Below are 19,527 nucleotides of genomic sequence, written 5' to 3' on the forward strand. Positions count from 1 at the left end.
TCCTCCTCCAGCCACACACTGACACAGGAACCTCCTTCACCCACCACTGCCTTCTCCCCGTGATGCTGACCTGCTCCCACATGGCTGCTGGGGGGGTTGGCCCCACAGAGCCTGCTATGGGGCAGCTCAGGGGGTCTGCACCTCCTCCAAGCCCACCCCTCTCCTTGGAACCTGCAGCAGCGTCTCCTGTAGCTCCCAGAGTTGGGTTCATCGCTGTGAGCACTGAGGGCTCCAGGGGATGGATTTGTCAGCAGAGCAGAAGCTCTGGGGGCTGGGTTGGACATGCCTGGGGGTCTCTAGTGCAGGATCAGACCACCAGGCTCTGCTGAGGATGGCAGGTCCAAGGCCAAGCCCTGGAGCAAAGGGAGGGGCCGTTCACCCCTCCCAGCTCAGGGAAAACATTTTCCCCCTCTAACACACCCCAACACACTTGGTATCGTAATAACAGATCATTTACAGTTGTTTATTTTAAGAAATGTACAAAGTAAAACGGCTTTAGCTCACACAAATCCTGCTCTGTGGCACTTTTCCCATCACTGACGACACGTACGTACAAGCAGCATCGATTGTGAACCACAACCCGGGCTGGGAACCGCCGTGCCAGGGATGCTCCCCACAGAAACGCTGCTGACACCAGCTCAGGCTCCTGTTCCAGGGAGCAACAACACAGAAAAGAAAGCACAAGGCTATGGGATGACACGTGGGTAGAAGCAAGCTCAGCACCGCTCCTGGCCAGCCTGAACGTGGGGCATCCGGAACGGCTCAGCGCCCAAATCAGCCCGAGAAAAGAAATTAATTATAATCATACAAAAAAGACAGACCCTTTGGTTTCAAGAAACAGCCCTTGTTTTAAGTGGAAGAGGTTTTGGTTCGTGGTTGTTTTTGATCTCATGAGGTTTTTTCTTTTTTCCCTTTTGAAGGCAGAAGGTGGTCAGAGGTGAACTCGGGGCCTTTTGTGTGTTTTTTGTAGAATCATGGAACGGTTTGGGTTGGAAGGACCTTAAAGCTCATCTTCAATCTAAAGTTCCAGCCTCCTGCCATGGGCAAGGACACCTCCCACCAGACCAGGTTGCTCCAAGTTCCATCCAACCTGGAACTGAACATTTCCAGGGATGGGGCATCCACAGCTCCTCTGGGCAACCTGTGCCAGTGCCATTTTTCTTGGTTTTCTTTCTTTTTGCCCACCTGTTTAAAGAGCAACAAACCTCTTTTTCCCACAGGAAAACACTCCTCTACCCAGAGATTTCCTGGTGAGGACCTGAATGGCCCCATCCAGCTCTGCAGAGACCCCAGCACGTGCCACAGGATCCTCTCTGGAGCCCCAGCCAAGGGAAGGAATCTCTGCTTGAGGATTTTGGGATTCACACCCTGGTAGGAGCATTTATTGCATTGAGCCCCCCGGGGCTTGTGTGGGATTTAAGGGACCCCATTGAAGCAGCTCATGGAAAGGATCATCCAAACACCTGCTCCGATCCCTGGGGGTCCATCTCCTTAATTAACACTAACGAAGAGGACATTGGGAACGCCAATCAAGAGCACTCCAACAGGACATTTCCTCTTGCAAGGGGGGTAGAAAAAACCCTAGAAGGTTTTGTCACAGAGACTGGGGATTCTTGGAGGAGGTTTTCCAAACCCTGCCTTTGCCCATTGCTTTCCTGCCACAAAATCTGGATGAAACAGGAAAACAGAGAAAAAACATGACTATGAATAGTGTTTACATTCGTATCATAGAGCCCTGAATGATTTATGGTTTCAATGCATATTCAGAGACCTCGAAAACCTGATATTTAACCCTGAGAACATTTCTGCAGATGCTTTGTTTTGGCTATGCAAACCAATTTTTAAGACATAATTGCACTTTCTCTGTAGGTAACAAAAAAATAATCATCAAGCTTATTCAAAGGTTCAAAAGAAAGGTGCTACTTTAAGACTTTGGAGATTTTTGTTCACAAAACCTTGTGTTTTCTGTAATTATTCTTAATGTTATTTCACTTGGCTCATCTTTCACTGGTTGCTTGGCTGCACTCTGGAAGAATAATATACAAGAAAATCTCTTAATTGTGAAATAACATTAATAAATAATTACCTTAAATGTACATACTCTTTTGTTAATGTCTGAAAAACATCGTTACCGTGATGAGATCATTTCAAAACTAACATGTTTCTCTTTCACCAACAACAGCTTTCACATTCAGTTCTCTTAAGAAAAATAATTAAACTCTTTGCAAGTGCAGTGAGCTGGAAAACCCGGGAGGAGATCCTGCTTCGAAAGGTGGCTGCTTGAAACATCTGAAATTAGCTCAATATATAAGATCTAGTGATCTGTGCATGGAAGAGCTCTTGGGCAGGAGATACAAATGAAGCCTCTTCAGGCTGGGCCAGAGGTGGAAGCTCCTTCTGTTACACCAGCGACTCCTTCACCACACGCTTCTTCTCCCAAGCTTTTGCTTCCTCAGGAGCATCTCGCGTCTCTGAGCTGGGAATGGGCTCGAGGCCAATGGCAGGGGTTGTCTCCACCTCTGTCCCACTGTTCCCATAGATCTCCTGCATTTTGGTGGCAATCAGACCCTCCTTCTCAGGTGCATCCTCGCCCAGGGCATCCTCGTCCTTGCTCTGCCTGTACATGTAGGACGCCTGTTTCACCGAGCGCCTCAGGAGGTACCTCCGGAAGGCCCTCTGGATTTTGGTGGCACACACTTCCTCGTGTTTCCTTTTCAGAGTGGTGGTGATGGGCTCATAGGAAACCTTCGAGGGGTTTGCAGCCATGAACTTCTCCTCCATGCTGGCCTTCAAGGCATCCATCTCTCCTGAGTCTCCCAGCACCTCCTTAGTCAGGGCAAAGAGGATGTCCAGGCAGTGGATTTTGTCCCCAGCAACCATCGGGAGATCCATGGTGATTAATTTGATCTTGTTTGGCTTGGGAATCTTCAGTGGCTCCTGTAAGGTGTCCACAAAGTCAGACAAGGTGCTGTAGGCGATGAATTGGGTGGCATCTGGGTCAAACTTCTCCCAGGTTTCATAAAACATCTCAAAGTCGTCCTCGCAGAGGGGCTCGCTGCTCTCCTCCGTGGCCACGTTGAAGTTCTCCAGGATGATGGCGATGTACATGTTCACCACAATGAGAAAGGAGATGATGATGTAGCTGCAGAAGAAGAAGATGCCGATGGAGGGGTTCCCACAGTTCCCTTTCACCGAACTTCCAGGGTTTTCCAGCTCAGGGTCGCAGTCCGGGGGGCCGCTGTTCAGGATTGGGTTGAGGAGCCCATCCCACCCTGCTGACGTGGTGATCTGGAAGAGGCAGATGATGCTGTTCCCGAAGGTTTCAAAGTTGAAGATGTCATCGATCCCCGACTCCTTCTTCACGTACGCAAAGTTGGACATCCCGAAGATGGAGTAGATGAACATGACGAGGAAAAGCAGGAGGCCAATGTTGAACAGGGCAGGCAGGGACATCATCAGAGCAAAGAGGAGAGTCCGGATGCCTTTTGCCCCTCGGATCAGCCGGAGGACACGGCCAATCCTGGCCAGCCTGATGACCCTGAAGAGGGTGGGTGACACGAAGTACTTCTCAATGATGTCGGAGAGGACGATACCTGGGAAGGGATGAAGGAGAGGTGAGTCTGCCCTGCTCTGCAGCCATCATCATGTGCCAGGGCTGGGCAGACACAGGGAGATGAGGCCACCCCCGGTGGCACACAACACTCTGCTCCTCTGGGGACAAATAAACTCTGAGCACAGGGTTGACACGGGTTAAACACTGTCTGCTCCATTTCAGTAGCATGGGGAGAAGGGGGAATAACACTGAGGAGGAGCAAGAGACATCCCCAACCCCTCACCCAGCTGGTGGCATGGGTTGGCCTCACACCCCTCTTGTCTCAGGGTCCTGCTGGCTTGGCTCTGCTCAAAGCACAGGTGTAAGAGGGGGCCAGTAGCAGCTTAGTGGCTGTGGATTGGTGAAACCATTTCCACTCTTCATTATCCAGTGGGATCCCTGAGGAACTGGAGGGACCAGCAGGACTCACCCAGGATGGAGAGGATGACCACCACAAAGTCAAAGATGTTCCAGCCAATGGTGAAGTAGTAGTAACGCAGGGCAAACATCTTGAGCACACACTCCCCGGTGAAGATGACGATGAAGACCAGGTTTATCTTGTAGAGCACAGATGTTTTGAGCTCACTTTGATCATCTGTTTCCACCATCATGGTCACCATGTTAAGACAAATCAGGATCATGATGGTTATGTCGAACACTTGCTTGGTAACGAAGTCAAACACCTTCCCTTGGAACTTGTTCTGCCGTAGGGGCCACGTGGGTGATGATGGAGCACCAGAGGTGGGGTGGGAACACAGGATAGACACACACAAAATAAAAGACACAAACAGAAAGAGAAGAAGGAACTGCATTTAAAAGAGCACCTAAAGCCTCAGGGTTGTGGCTGGTACAGGTCTCAGAGCCCCAGAAGTTATGGGGGGAGGATACTCAGCACCTCACAGGATGGAGCCCATTGGTAACACCATGATCAGGAGGTGTGGGCACGGGGAACAGTCACTTTCTAGTTATATCCACAGTTAACAGGGCACAAATAAACACATGGAAAAGGCCTCAGTTGTGCAAGGCTACCAAACCCAAACCCAAATTTCAGCTGTGAATGCATTGGCTGGACCAGTGTCCCTTCCAGGGGGGTTGAAAGCTGAGCTTTCCCCAAGCCCAACTCTCTTCCACAGAGGAGCTGGGAGCTGAGTGAGAAGAAAACCCAAATCCCTGCAAAAGGCATGCCCTCAGTGCCCTTGCCAGCAAAGCCAGGGCTGAAGGGCAGACCCAAAGGAGGTGGCCTGATGTCAACTTCTTCTGAAGCCCCAGCTCCTAGCGAGCTCCTGTCTGAAGAGTAGCAACAGGGAGCCAGGATGTGGCTCCTTGCCCTGCAAATAATGTTCTCCAGATCCTTCTCATTCCCTTTGGGACAACTGGTGGAACGAAGTGTTCCCTGCATGCTCCACTCCAGGGGGATTAACCCAACCTACCGATGGCCTGGGGATGGGCTTCTGGGGTTTCTTGGAGCCGAGCTTCTTCATGGCATTGTAGTATTTCTTCTGCTCTTCTGTCATGAAGATGTCTTTGCCTCCAAAGTATAGAGGGAATCGCTGTTGTTAGTCTCCAGAATTCACCTCTCGCCACCAAACATCTCTGACCATGTTCTTCCCACCAAACATCTCTGACCATGTTCCTGCCCACCAAACATCTCTGACCATGTTCCTGCCCACCAAACATCTCTGACCATGTCCCTGCCCACCAAACATCTCTGACCATGTCCCTGCCCACCAAGTGTCTCCAGCCAAGCTCCTGCCAGGCACTGCTTTCTGTGCTGGCTCAGTGGTCCTGCTGGGACCTCACTCAGCACCAACAATGTCCTGCCCTCCCTCCTCCTGCTTCCCCGCTCCAGCACCCCTGAGGTGTTAGTCCTGTGCTACTTGCTCAAAAGCAGGACTTGAGCCTCAACTTGATGCATAGAAAGTTAATGAGAAATGGTCACAGGGTGGGATAAGAAAATAAAAGTGATAGCACAGGAAAAGAAAATGCAGTTTCCATTTGCCTCCATGCCCTGCACCCATAAATTAAGTCCTATGTAAATGCTATGACCAGGACACCAAGCCTGTGTGCCCTTTGTCCAGTGCAGGGAGCCACTAATGGATGAGAGTCCTGGGATCCATCTGAGCCCTGGGCGTGGTGGCTCTGGTCCCCTCACCCCACCATCATGCTGATCCTCTCCATCCTGCACCAGCACCCCAGACAGGAACAGCACTGCAGGACCCAGAAAATACTCATCTTTTTCTTCTGCTGGTTGAAGTTGTCGATGATGACGCCGATGAAGAGGTTGAGGGTGAAGAAGGCGCCGAAGATGATGAAGATGACGAAGTAGATGTACATGTAGATGTTGATCTCATACTCTGGCTGCTCTTCAATCTGTCCAAGAGAGAGAGGAGATGTGAGGTTAATCCTCTCCCAAAAGTGTGTCCCCAAAACCCTGGAGAAGGGATCGTGGTGTTGGGACAGAGCCGTGGGGTGGTTGCTCCACAACTTTTGGCCCTGTGGGTTGAGTGATCCCTGTGGGAGCAACCACAGGAAGGGACACCCATGTGACACCGTCTGGGGGGACGAGGAAATGCTGACCCCTGATCCCACAGCACAGGCTGGGGAGCAGGAAAGGATGCCCAGGGGCAGAGGTATTGATGAGCAAAAGTGAGTTTCCTCCCAACAGTCAGCATTCCAAGAGCTGAAGTACAGCCAAGAGGGGAAAAGAAAAAGTGGGTTAAGTTGCCATGCCAGCACATGGGGGTGGCTCAGCCTGGCAGCCTTGGGCAACACTCATCTCAAGGGGCATCCCTTAATTCTGCTCTGCATTTGGCTGGAGATGTGCCAAGCTGTCCTCACTGGCTTCCCCCATTTCAAAGAAAGCTCTTGGCAGGACAGGGTGGGTTTGCTCCCAAACCAGCTCTTTGCCCCAGGTGCTCTGGGAGGCAGGAGCCTGAGCTGTTTGCAGAGGGCCCTGGAAGCTGAGCACCAGCAGCTGCCCCTGGGGTGAGCAGAGCTGCTGTTTCTGGTGCTAAAAAAAGACAATGAAAACAATGAGTTCAGGCCTGTGGGTGTGTGGGATGACCCCCCCCCGGTTTGTTAGAGAACAGCAGGAAGCCCTTCCTGCTGCATCAACTCATGGCAGTGTGTGTCCACATGGACACTGTTGGGGATGGATCATGGTAGAAACAGCCTTTGCATGACACTCTTCAGAACAGCTGTTTGGTTTTTTTTTTAATAACCCATTTAACCCAGAGGTTAAATGTTGGCTGCTTTGTTTTCATAACCCATTTATTGCTCAAGGCAAGCCAGGCACTTTCTGCAGGGTGGGATAAGCTTTTCCAGCTGGAGGGGACATGGAGGGCATCAGCTCACAGCAGGGTGAAGGATGAGCCCTCCAGGCTGAGCAGGGATTTTGGACTCCAAACTGAAGCCAAAAGGAGTGGACTCTGAAGCCAAAAGGAGTGGACTCTGAAGCCAAAAGGAGTGGACTCAGCCCCAGCTGTATCTGGGTGGGGTAGGAACCTGGTGTGGGGGCCAGACTGCAGCTGGGATGCAGGTGACAGTGACATGGGTGGCACAGGGACTCAGCTGGCTGCTCTTTTTGAGGCTGTGCACCTCAGCAGGGGGGATGTTGTGGCTGCCCCATCCCTGGAATGTCCAAGGCCAGGTTGGACGGGGCTTGGAGCATCCTGGGATAGTGGAAGGTGTCCCTGCCCATGGCAGGGGGTGGCACTGGACGGTCTTTAAGTTCTCTTCAAACCCAAACCATTCTGGGATTCCATGATATGATAAATTCTGTGGGTATCCCCAGTCTGTAGCCCATGTCCCTGCTGAAGCCATGGGTGGGATGCAGGCAGCCCCCAGCACCAAAGGGCAGAGTCAGAGGTGATGCTGCAGCTGAGGATCCATCCCAGCCTGTGCTGAGCTGCACCTCAGCTCCAGGACCCTGTTCCCAGTCTGCTATGGGGAATCAACCCCTGGGATGGTACTTGGAGCTGGTTGTGAGACCTCCCTGCGTGTCCCCTCACCTCGCGTGAGTCCACGGCAGCATACATGATGTCCATCCAGCCCTTGAAGGTTGCCTGAGGGAACAGGAATGGTTGAATTCAATGATCTGAGAGTATTTTCCAACCTAAATGAATCCATGATTCTCTGAAAGTGCAGAACATATTTTCTGGGAGGTATTTGGGGCTGGGAGGGGAGGGAGTGTGATGGGTGCCTGTCTGGGGTTTAGCTCTGGGCACTCCTGCTCAGCCTGCAGTTACAGCTTCTCCATGGGACTGGCAGGAGAGGGGGACATGGCTTGAATCCACAAGAAAAATGTCCCAATGCAGAAACAGGGAGATTTGCCCGTGCACATGCATGGGCTGTTCTGGGGCTAAGATTACCAGTGTTTCCCAAAACACTGCTGCCAACCAGGCTGGGAAAAAAAGATATTGACTCTTCTCCCCAAACCACAGTACATTTTTCCAACAGCAGAGCTGCACCCTGGCTCCCTCCCACTCCCAAGCTGTGCCACCTCCATAGGCCTGACTTTTGTGCCACTGTTTCCATAATCAGCTGGATTCCCATCCCAGCAGGGTGAGGGTCTACACTGCACCTTTTACGGGGACTACACTGCGTCTTTTACAGCCTTTTGCTGCTGATTTGTTAAACAAAAGGTCTGAACATCTTGTTTCCTGAATCTGATGGAACAACAAGACTGAAGAGGAAGCTGAATTTAAAAGCAGATTAATCAGCCTGGCTCATGCTCCGATTCTGCAGCTGCCAGTGGATCTGATGGGAGTAGCCCCAGCCCGGCCCATAACAGAGCCCACAGCTCTATTTTTATTAAAACTGTGCTGAGCAGTTCCCCTTTGCTGCCTGGCTCAGCTGAGGTGAGTTCTGTGGAACTCGGCTGTGTTCACCCACCACCTGCAGGGGACACGTGCCCCCTTTTTCCAGTCGTCACCCTCCCCGTGCAAAAGTTCCACAGCCCACAGCTATGGCAGACTGGACTTTCCAAATGGGTGAGGGAGGTAAGAGAGAGCCTCTCCTCCTCACTCCTGCCTCCTGTGCTGTGCAGGGGTCCTTTTGCACCTCCAGGCTTGGGGCTATCGATCCTCTGCAGCCGCTCCCTGCTGACACCTTCCCCTCCCATCTAATACCCTGTCCCTTTCCTCCTTGGCTCTGTAGTGTTTTTTTGGTGTTAAAAACCAGCTTTGGAGCTAAGAAGCAGCTCACAGACCCCATGTGGGCATCAGGGCAGCATCCCACTCCAGCCCTGATGCCAACCACGCTGCCCTGCACCTCGGAGGGTGGCAGCTGCCCTTGGTACGTACCACCTGCAGCAAGGAGAGGTATCCCAAGCCCACGTTGTCGAAGTTGACCTTGACGTTGACCCATCTGACCTCGTTGGTGTGGAGCAGGGCCATGCAGTCGCTCTTGTTGTTCACCACGCTGATGTCGAAGAGCTCCCCCGTGGTGGTGTTGACACACCTGTAGTACTTCCCCGCGAAGAGGTTCACCCCCATGATGCTGAATATCAGCCAGAAGATGAGGCAGACCAGCAGCACGTTCATGATGGAGGGGATGGCGCCCAGCAAGGCGTTCACCACCACCTGCAAGGGCAGAAGAGATCCTGGAGGAACCCGGCTGGGGCATCAGGCCAGTAATGACCTGGACCTTCATGTGCCCGTGCCCCAGCAGCACCAAGTGCACTCAGACCGGACCAAAGCATCAATCCCTTTGGTCTGGAGGCCCCTGAAAACCAGCTGGGATGTGTCCCTGGTGCAGGTGGCTGCTGAAGGGTGCAGTGTTGCATGTCCATGTCAGAGCCAGCAGCACACAGGGCAGTCACTTACCCTCATGCCTTCGAATCGGGACAGGGCACGCAGTGGTCTCAGAGCCCTCAGTGTCCGCAGGGACTTGATGGCTCCCAGCTCGGAGTATCCCAGCCAGTTTGCTGTCAGGCTGACCAGGGAAACCTGGAAGGAGCAGCCCAAGGGATTAGCAGCATCTCAGGTGGAAACACAACTGAACCACATCCTCCAGCTCCTGCCTTCCCTCTCTCCCCAACACTTCCTCAGGCTGGTGGCCATCCTCTAGTTTTGGGACATAGACATTGAGTCCTTGGGGTCTATGGTGACCAGCCACCTCAAGGATCACAGAATCCCAGAATGGTTTGGGTTGGAAGGGACCTCAAAGCTCATTCAGTTCCACGCCCCTGCCATGGGCAGGGACACCTTCCACTAGACCAGGTTGTTCCAAGCAGTGTCCAACTTGGCCTGGGACACTTCCAGGGATGGGGTAGGATGTCCCCACCTCTTGAGTGTGAGGGTGGAGCTGATGGGGGACACAGAAATACTGCACAGGAAGAACAGCTTGTTCTGTCACGGAGCTTTTAGGAGACCCCATGTCCCTTCATATCCCTGCTGGGATCTCGTAGAACAGCACAGGCTGTTCTTGGCTTTGGTGTAAAACAGAGGTGGTTTGAAAGGGTTTCTGCAACCAGGGAAAGAAATGGTCCATCCCGTGGAAGACCATTATTTTAACAAATGTTCTCAGCCCTTGTTCCACAGCCACACCATCATCCTTTCAAATACAGTGTGGGTTCATTTCCAACAGCCTGCTGCAATCCCCTAATGCCCCCAAACCCCTTGGCTCCGGCTCTAGAGGTGCTCATCACGTACATCAACAATGAGGAAATCCAGCCAGCACCAGGCATTGGTGAAGTACACCTTGAAGCCATAGGCCACCCACTTGAGCAGCATCTCGATGACGAAGATGTAGGAGAAGACCTTGTCGGCGTATTCCAGGATGGTCCGGATCACCTTCCGCTGCTCGATGTAGATGTCCTCGAACGCCTGGAAGAGGCACGGAGCTATGTGACAGTCATTCTGCCATTAGACCCGCTGCTTCCCAGGGCAGCCACATCCACACCTGCTTCCCTAGGGCTTGGGGAAGCGTGGGAAGTTGAGAGCCTGATGATGGGTGGCATTTATTCATGTACCCGATCAACTTGGGGCCTAACTCTTGTTTGCAAGTTCCTGTTGGCTTTGTGGGGTGGCGTTTGACTCGAAGCAAAAAAGTCCAGCTGCATCAGATTCCCACCCATCTGAATTCAAAAGCCAGGACACCAACCCACACCTTTGGATGCTTTGAAAACGCCCTCAGGAGTTTGGGTGACTGCTCCACCCCCGTGGTGTGTGAGGTGTCAGCAGTCAGAGGTACGGGTGTGGTGACCAGGTGTTGCACAGCTCGTTTAGCACAGCTTTCAATTCCGGCACCAGCTACAACCTCAGACATCCCCAAACTGCACCTCAGAGCACGATGCAGACATGTAAAGTATGTTTGAAAACCCCCCTCAGTCCCTCTGTTCTCCCTCCTTCTCTCTTTGCCTCCAAACCAGCAGAGAGGTTGGTCTTTCCAGGGGCCTCTGGGTTATATCCAGGCCAAAAACTCACAGAGGGCCAACGGGCTGACACACAGCTTATTAATGAGGTGGATTTAAATGGGCACCCAGGTCACAGAATCACAAAATATGCTGGGTTGGAAGGGATCCACAAGGATCATTGAGTCCAGCTATTGAGTCCAGTTCCTGGCCCTGCACAGGACCATCTCCAAGAGTCACACCCTGTGCCTGGGAGTGTCATCCAAACAATCCTTGAGCTCTGTCAGCCTTGGGGCTGTGCCCACTGCCCTGGGGAGCCTGGTCAGTGCCCAGCCACCCTCTGGGGGAAGAACCTTTCCCCAAGATCCAACCTGACTCTGCCCTGACACAGCTCCAGCCATTCCCTGGGTGCTGTCCCTGGTCCCCCCAGAGCAGAGCTCAGTCCCTGCCCCTCCTCTGCCCCTCCCCAGGCAGCTGTAACTGCAGTGAGATCTCCCCTCAGTCTCCTCTTCTCCAGCTGAACACACCAAGTGCCCACATGAGGCCGAACAGAAGGTGCAGAAGGTAGTTTGTGGCTGACATCAATAACTGGAGTGGGAGCTGCAGTCACATCCCTCGAGCCCATAGACCAACAGCCCATGGAGGCTGGGGAGGGGTGGCCACACCACAACTCTTAGAGTATGTTTAGACCCCCTTGCAAGGCTGTACATTGGACAGACCTGAGCCAAACGGGCTTTTCAATCCAACATCTGCCCACAGCTGTGTGACTCAGCACAGGAGACAACCAGGACACACCCAGAGCCCGGGTCCTCCCTGTGCTCCCCCACGCTGGGAAGCTGCTGCAGAGCAAGTGGGACCAGGCGAAAGGTGGGACCTACCAGTGCCCCACTGCTGAGGAGGATCATGAAGACGATGAAGGTCTCGAACCAGTCGTGCTCCACGATGCGGAAGCAGGTTTTCCGGATGTTCCACCACGTCCTCCCTTTCTCGCTGGTGATGTCCACGTAGAGGCAGGGAAACCGCTTCACGCAGGCTGGGGGTGGGACACAGAGCTGGGGGTCACCTCCTGGCCAGGGTGTTTCCACCACCGAGACACTATCCATGGTTTTTATTGGCATTTCAAACCGTCAGTGGTGGAGGCTGGAGCAGGACCCTGCTGGGCTTAGGTGGGGTGGGAGAGGGGAGTCCCATGGGGATCGTCTCTGGGGTAGTACTGGAGGATTTGGAGTTTGGGCTGAGCTCAGTGAGCCTGGGGGGTCCTTATGCTGCAAGAACTGGTTGGCACTGGCCCCTCCACACCCCCCTGCCCCTCTCCACAGGGTCTCCTGCCCTGCTTGGCCCCTCACCTTCGGTGAAACACTCCTCAGGCTCGTTGCTCTCCTCGGCCACTTCTGCCACCTCCTCCTCCTCGGGCGCGGGGGGTTTGTAATCCACGGTGCTGCACAGGGACGAGGCATTGTCGCTGCACAGGGGGTTCTGCAGAGGGACAGGAGGATTCAGGCTGGGCTGCCCTGCAGGAGGGACACTCCTGGGCTTTGGCTGCCTCCAGCCACCCTCCTCCTGCCCCCGGAGAGACCTGGCAGTACCGGGACTGCTGGCTGGTGGGACCCCGTGGCTTGGAGGATGCCCCAAGTCCCTCTCCTATGGAAACACAGCCCAGAGTGAAGCTGTTGAATTGTCCAGGGCTGCAAATCTTGGAGGGTTGTTGGTACCTGAGCTTTCACAAGCTTCAATTTTCATCCAGCTTCAGAGGAGCAAAAGGTACCCTCAACCCAGCCTTCCTCTCAGCACAGCAGGTCCACCTCCCATCTACTTGTACCATCACCTCAGGTTGATTTTCTCACCTCCTCCTCCTCCTCTGCATGTCCCCATTCAGGAATTCCTCTGCCAAACCCCCTTTGGTGCAGTAAGACCTACAGAAACCTAAGAAGCCACCATGGCACTCCTCTCACATCCTGCCGGCTCAGCTCGTGCCGAAGGGCCCTTTGCCTGAGGTTCACCCAAGTTCAAAACCTGCATCCCAAATACCTCTCTCCAGCTCCATCCTGCTCCACAGCTCAGCTTGGCTGACTTCCCAGACACCACTCAGCAAGGCCCGGAGGGGCTGATGACAAGGAAAAACCTTGGCAAGCCCCTGGGATTCTTTTTTCTCCGTTGTTTGTTTTTTTTTTTTTTTTGGCTTTCCGAGAAGACCTTCTGCAGCACTTGAATAAAGAGCAGATCCCCAACCCTGCCTGTCCTACCTGGGAGCAGCAGAAACCAGAAGATCTTGGATAGGTATCTCCAACACAGGACAGTGTTGGTTTTCGTGGGAAGGAGAAAATCCTCCCCCGAGGCTGCTTGTGCTTGTGGAAGCGCATAAAAGAGCTGCTCCATCCTCCAAAAAGCAGGGAAGAGCCCCTGGAGTGAACTGAGGCACTGTCATTGCCTGCAGCTCCAGCGGCCACAGCCACATCTCCATGAGAAGATGTTGCTTTGGGGAAGCCTTTGGGAAGGCACAGGACACTGCCCGGAGGAGCCCAACACGGCACTGGGGGTGGCACGAGCTGTCAGCTGGTGGCTCTCCAGGATCAGTGGGACCACCCTCTGCTGGGGCTGGAGGAGGGGAGAGGAGGGCCAAGGGGATTAGGAGGCCTCGGCGTGGGGCCAGGCAGGCTGTGACCCCGGGGAAGGACACAGAGACCATCTGCTCCAGGACAATCCTGCAAAGGGACAAGGTGGGGACAAACCAGAGCAGCCACCCTGGAGATGGGGGGAAAGGTGTCCCTAGAGGGGCACTTGGACAGCTCATGGAACCAGGAGCTCTGTGGCTGGTGCTCAGGGCAGGTCCTTTTGGGTGGGATGGGGATAACTGTGCTGGTCCCATGGCAAGAGCCCCCAAGCCCCATCCCTGGGGGTTTCTGAGCCCCCCCACGCTCCCCCAAACCAGCAGGTTTGCAGAGCAGCTTCCATCACAGACCTGGTACAGCACATCCACCCTGGCTGGGGGTTTCCACCCAAATCCAGGGCTTTTGGCATCCTTGTCAGCCCTGAGCCTTGGCATTTAGGTGCTGCACACCCCTGGGACCCCCATAATTCAGAGCATTTAAAATCCTTCAGGTTGGAAAAACCCTCTGAGATCATCGAACCCACCCACCCCTCAGCACTGCCAAGGCCACCACTGACCCATGTCTCCATCCAGACAGCTTTTAAATCCCTCCAGGGATGGGGACTCCACCATCTCCCTGGGCAGCTCTGCCAGGGCTGGACAACCCTTTCTGCAGAGAAATTTTCCCAATATCCAACCTAAACCTCCCCTGGTACAGCTTGATGCCATTCCCTCTCCTCCTGTCCCTTGTTCCCTGGGAGCAGAACCCGACTTCCCCCCGGCTCCCTCCTCCTGTCAGGGGGTTGCAGAGCCAGAAGGTCCCTCCTGAGCCTCCTTTTCTCCAGGCTGAGCCCCCCCAGCTCCCTCAGCTCCCTTGACAATATCCCTGTGATGCACCACAGCCCAGAACATATCCCAGGACACATCACCCTGCCCAGCAGGATGGGACTCCCAGGGAAAAAGCCTCCAGGAGGAGCCCTGAGCCCCTGCACTCATCCTGCACATCCACAGACCAGCCTGTCCCCTCCTCACTGCTTTGAGCTGCAAAGGATGAAACAACCAAGAGATGCTAAAGTGCTCGAGCAGAGCAGCTGCGAGGATCCTGCTGCTCTCGTTTCACCCTGAAAACACCTTTGCCTCGCAAAGGAGCTACTCAGGAAGGAGGAGAGCATTTATCAGCATCTACTGGGCAGCCCGTGCAGAGAAACCTCCCGGTTTTCGCTCCTCACGGCGGGCTGTCCTCGGTACCAGGCGGCGTGCTGGGCTTTGGCTCCACCTGGAGCTGATCTCCGGCATGTGAGCACACCCTGCCGGCACCAACCCTCCCCAGGGGCCAGCTCAGGGCTCCCACCAATTAGACCTGATTTCTAATTACCATTTCACATGGGCTGGGAGAGCTGGGGGTGTTCAGCCTGGAGAAGAGGAGGCTCAGGGGAGACCTCCTCACTCTCTACAACTCCCTGACACAGCACTTGTGCTCCAGTCCCTTCCCCAGCCTCATTGCCCTTCTCTGGACCTGCTCCAGCCCCTCCATGTCCTTCCTGACCTGAGGGCCCAGAACTGGATGCAGTACTCAAGGTGTGGCCTCACCAGCACTGAGTCCAGGGGAAGAATCACTTCCTTGGACCTGTTGGCCACACTGTTCCTGAGCCAGGCCAGGATCCATTGGCCTTCTTGCCCCCCTGGGCACACTCTGGCTCATGTTCAGCTTCCTGTCAATCCAAACTCCCAGGTCCTTTTCTGCCTGGCTAAAAGGCAGAAGATTCCAGGGAGACCTTAGAGCCCCTTCCAGGGCCTAAAGGGGCTCCAGGAGAGCTGGAGAGGGACTTTGGATAAGGGCCTCGTGGGGCAGAACAAGGGGGAATGGCTTCCCACTGACAGAGGCCAGGGTTAGATGGGATATTGGTGAGAAATTCCTCCCTGTGAGGGTGGGGAGGCCCTGGCACAGGTTGCCCAGAGAAGCTTTGGCTGCCCCTGGATCCCTGGAAGTGTCCAAGGCCAGGTTGGACGGGGCTTGGAGCAACCTGGGCTGGTGGAAGGTGTCCCTGCCCATGGCAGGGGGTGGGACTGGGTGGCCTTTCAGCCTCCTTCCAACCCAAGCCATTTGGTAATTCCATGGTAAGTGCCAGCCCTTTGCCCACCCTGCCTGTTTGGGCAGGGACCAGGTTGTGAAGGCCCCCCCTTGGCTTGCACATCACTTTGACTGGATTAAGCCACCAAACCCAGTAGCAATGATGGTCTGAACTGGTATTTAGTTGTTGAGAGATGCTGTTTCCCCCCCGCATGTGCTGAGCAGCCAGGGATGGCTCTCAAGGTCTCTCTGCAGGTTGTTGGAGCGGGTGCCATCAGCTGAACACGCTCCCTAAACCCCAGAGCTGTGCCAGCACGTGTCCAATAGCTGAACTCTGAGGTTTTTCTCCAGCTGCCAGGAAGCACATCATGGTGGCAGGGAACTGAGGTCCCTGGGGACCCCACAGCCCAGGCTGGGTGTGTCCCCCTGTGGTGGCCAGGTTGGCATTGGCATCACCTCTGTGCGGTGTGACCGCATGCCCAGTGTGCTCTGGCACGGGCTGGGTGTACAGGGGATTAGTGCCATGGGACTGCAGTTGTAGTAGGAAAAATTTGGGGGAAAATGCCAACTCTCAGCCCTCCTGCTGGCAACAATAAAGGGAATGACAGCAGCAACCCCTCCTTGCCCATTCCCTTGACCAAGGTGCTCCAGGCACACATGTCCCCTCTGAGTACAGCTTAGCAGCACAGTCACAGTGAGTCACAGCCAGCCACCACCTTTCCTTCTGTCCCCTCCTGCAGCCCCAACTGCTGAAAGCACTGTTTTCCCAGCTCAAAACAAAGAATCAGGATAGTCTCCTCTTTTTGCAGAGCCACTGTCACTGTGCTGAGCTGTGAGGATCCTGCAGATGAGGGGAGGCGAGTGGCTCCAGGGTTTTGGGAACTCTGGTTCGTTCTCCAGCCCTTCCTGGGCTCCCTGTGCAGTCACATCCAGGTGCTCAGCAGCACCGTGCTGCCTTCTACCCTGGCACACAACAGGACTAGTTGGGACAGAGCTTCCCACAGGCCCCTCAGCTCCTGGGCAGACACGTTTGCCATCAAGAGTCATGACAAACCCCCCCATCAGAACTGCTTTTTATTCCTATGAAACCCCTTTCCAGATTGATTTATCTGCTCCTCTCCACCACAGCACCCTCAGCCTCCCCACATTTCCCCAGGACCTCAGGGTGAGCAGCAATTTCCCACCAGCCCATCACCCTCCTTTCTGTGTCCACTATTCCTGAATTTCTTGTCCCCCTGCCACCCTCCCAGTGAGGTGATCAGTGTCCCATGAACCCTGAAAGCTCCCCTCACACCTCAGTGCTGATCTCAGCTGTCTGATCAGCTTTGGATCCAACCTGCATCGCTTCATGTTCACTCCTGCTAAGCTCCTCCATCTGGTTTCATGCCCCCCCTGGTGATGCTTTTGGAGGCATTAGCAGTGGATCCAATGATAGTGCCATCAGCAGATTTCCTGGCATCAGATTCCTCTGGAACATCTTTAACCCCAAACTGAGCGCTCTGGTCCCTGCACCATACCTGGGGTGTGAGGGCCCCTCTGGCATTAGCAATAACCCCATAATCTGACCCCAAACAGGCCAAACCTCTGCTTGGACCCGACCCCCCAACTCTAACTCACACTGGGAAATGCCAGGTTGGGAAACCCCAAGTTTGGCTCTTGCCACACACTGTGGAAAAGCTAAAAGTAACTCAAACAAGCATCATTCTTTTAGCAGCAGAGCAAGAACGGGGCAAGCCCTGGTTTGGGGTGAAACCTTTCCACCTGCCTTCCTTACCTTGGTGGTGTCCTCAGTCTCAGACTGGGTGCTGGTCTCCTCGTAGAGGTCAGACTCCTCCGAGGCGATGGGGACCTGCACCGTCAGGTTGGGGTTGTTGATGAAGTTCATGTGATCCAGCTCGTCCATGAAGATATGCTCCTTGCCGGCGATCCCGTCCAGGTACCCCCCCGACTTGGTCTCCTGGGTGGTGTCCACGTGGTTCAGCACGGAGTTTTCCCTCTTGCTGGGCTCCTGCTCCTCCTCCGGGGCCACCTTCTTGCCCTTGCAGAGCCGCCGGAGCAGCGTGAGGAGCGCGGCCTTGGCGAAGGCGACGCCGCGGCTGATCCTGCCGATGGCGATCTGCAGGTTGTTCAGCTCGCCGTCGTCGTCCGACGCCGCCAGGCTGTCGGCGCTGAAGGAGCTCAGCAGCAAAGCCAAGAACAGGTTCAGCACCTGGAGGGGGGGGACACAAAACCACAAAAACACCAGCCTTGACATCCAGCACCAGCCTCAGGGACCACCCAACGGGGCTGTGCAGAAACCCCTTCGCTGAGCAAGTCGTGGGCTCTGTGCTCCCCTCACCCAGCTCTGGGGACTCCAGAGATGCCAGCCTCATCTCCTGGAGGACATGGACATGCTCCTCCTCACTTCCTCCTGGGCTCTGATGCTCTCAGCATCACCCCCAGCTGCCTGGGTCCTGCTGATCCATTTGTAAGTGATACCAACCATGGCTTCAGCCCCTCAAACCAGCTTCACTGTGTCCCTCCCTTTGGTCTCTTGGAGCTCTTGGCCTGGCTGGTCCCCATGTGGGACTCCCCACCACCCACAGGGATGCAACTTAGCTCTGGTGGGGAAGCCCCATCCCTGAAGTGTCCAAGGCCAGGTTGGACGGAGCTTGGAGCAACCTGGGATAGTGGAAGGTGTCCTTGCCTATGGCAGGGGGTTGGAATGGGAAGATCTTTAAGTTCCCTTCCAACCCAAACCATTCTGGGATTCTCTGATTCTATGGTTATGTCATTTCTCTCCCCAGGCAGAAAGCTCCTGCTCGTTGTCCTCCCAGCTGCAATCCTTCCTCTCCTCTTCCCTGGTAGTTCAGATGCCCAGCATACTCCTGAGGGTCTCCCACACCCCGGTGCCACAGAGGAGCCTGAGCCCCCCCCCACCTCATCCCTGTCTCCCAGAAACTGCTCTGCTGCATGAAAAATGGGATTTCATCTCAGCTTATGGGATGCAAATACTCTGTACAGCTCCAAACATGGGCTCTTCTGCTTCCTCTAGATCTCTCCTACTTCACCATGCCCAAAACATGACTGGGCCCCTCCACAGCCTCCCCTGGCACAGTTTGACTCACTGCATGCCAGAAATCTGGAGCAGCCCAGAGGAGTGGGAAGAGGAGTGGGACAGGCACCCCTGCACCCAGCCAGGCACCCACTGCCTGGAGCAGAGATGGGCCCAGCCCACAGCTGTTGATGTTTGTGCCCTGTTGTGCCAGCAGTGTATCTGAGCTGGGAATTAGCTGCTATCCAAGGTCACTGCTGCTTTCACATGGCTCATACCATATGCCTTAAACCTCATCTTTAAATAAATCCCCCGGGCCCATCAGTTTAATGCTTACGTTAAGTACCAATTACAGCTAATAGCTGCCGTTGGCTCTGGCTTTGTTGGACAGGAGTCCCTTACCTTGTCACCCGACTGACTTCCTCCCTTTTCCCTTAATAACCCCAAAGGAAATGCTCAAAGTGTCATTAACAGTAAAGGACGACCAACCCGTCACCTTGTTCCTCCCGCAGGGGAAGCAGAGAGAAACACACACCTCCCTGCTCTGGGATACTTGGGAGGCTCTGGCATACTTGGGACAGGCTCCAGGACTTGGAAATACCTGAGACAGGGCCAGGAGAGCCTGGCAGAGGGAATGAAGGGGGCAGAGATGGCTCTCTACGTGTTTGTGCTCCATGTTTCCCTGCAGGAGCTGCCAGGGCTGGGGTGCAGTTCAGGGAGGGGAACCCCTGCACCTCTGGCCCCACCAGCTGAAAATCCTGCTGCCCCCCTGTCTTTTCCAGGAGAGTCTCTTGGAGGGTTGTACGGGCTGTCCTATTCCAAAAACAGGCTCCAGAAGAGGAAACATTTCCAGAGGCCCGGCTGTGATTCCCAGTCTTCTGTGCTCTCT

The 19,527-nt window shown here is 54.5% G+C and overlaps 1 protein-coding gene across 1 annotated transcript in view; it reads right to left on the minus strand.

The window, feature by feature from the left end:
• Window positions 1-1,081: 1,081 nt before the first annotated feature.
• Window positions 1,082-19,527, minus strand: part of SCN4A (sodium voltage-gated channel alpha subunit 4) — a 43,954-nt gene continuing 25,508 nt past the window's right edge. The window contains 11 exon segments of the mRNA XM_027667884.1: window positions 1,082-3,593; window positions 4,023-4,293; window positions 5,023-5,127; window positions 5,825-5,962; window positions 7,603-7,656; window positions 8,896-9,174; window positions 9,418-9,540; window positions 10,246-10,419; window positions 11,825-11,979; window positions 12,293-12,422; window positions 17,379-17,813. Of these exon segments, the coding sequence (XP_027523685.1) occupies window positions 2,401-3,593; window positions 4,023-4,293; window positions 5,023-5,127; window positions 5,825-5,962; window positions 7,603-7,656; window positions 8,896-9,174; window positions 9,418-9,540; window positions 10,246-10,419; window positions 11,825-11,979; window positions 12,293-12,422; window positions 17,379-17,813 (3,057 nt within the window). The 3' untranslated portion in view covers window positions 1,082-2,400.

This window comes from Corapipo altera, unplaced genomic scaffold, assembly GCF_003945725.1.
Source record: "Corapipo altera isolate COAL_440 unplaced genomic scaffold, ASM394572v1 174, whole genome shotgun sequence".
Lineage (NCBI taxonomy): Eukaryota > Metazoa > Chordata > Aves > Passeriformes > Pipridae > Corapipo > Corapipo altera.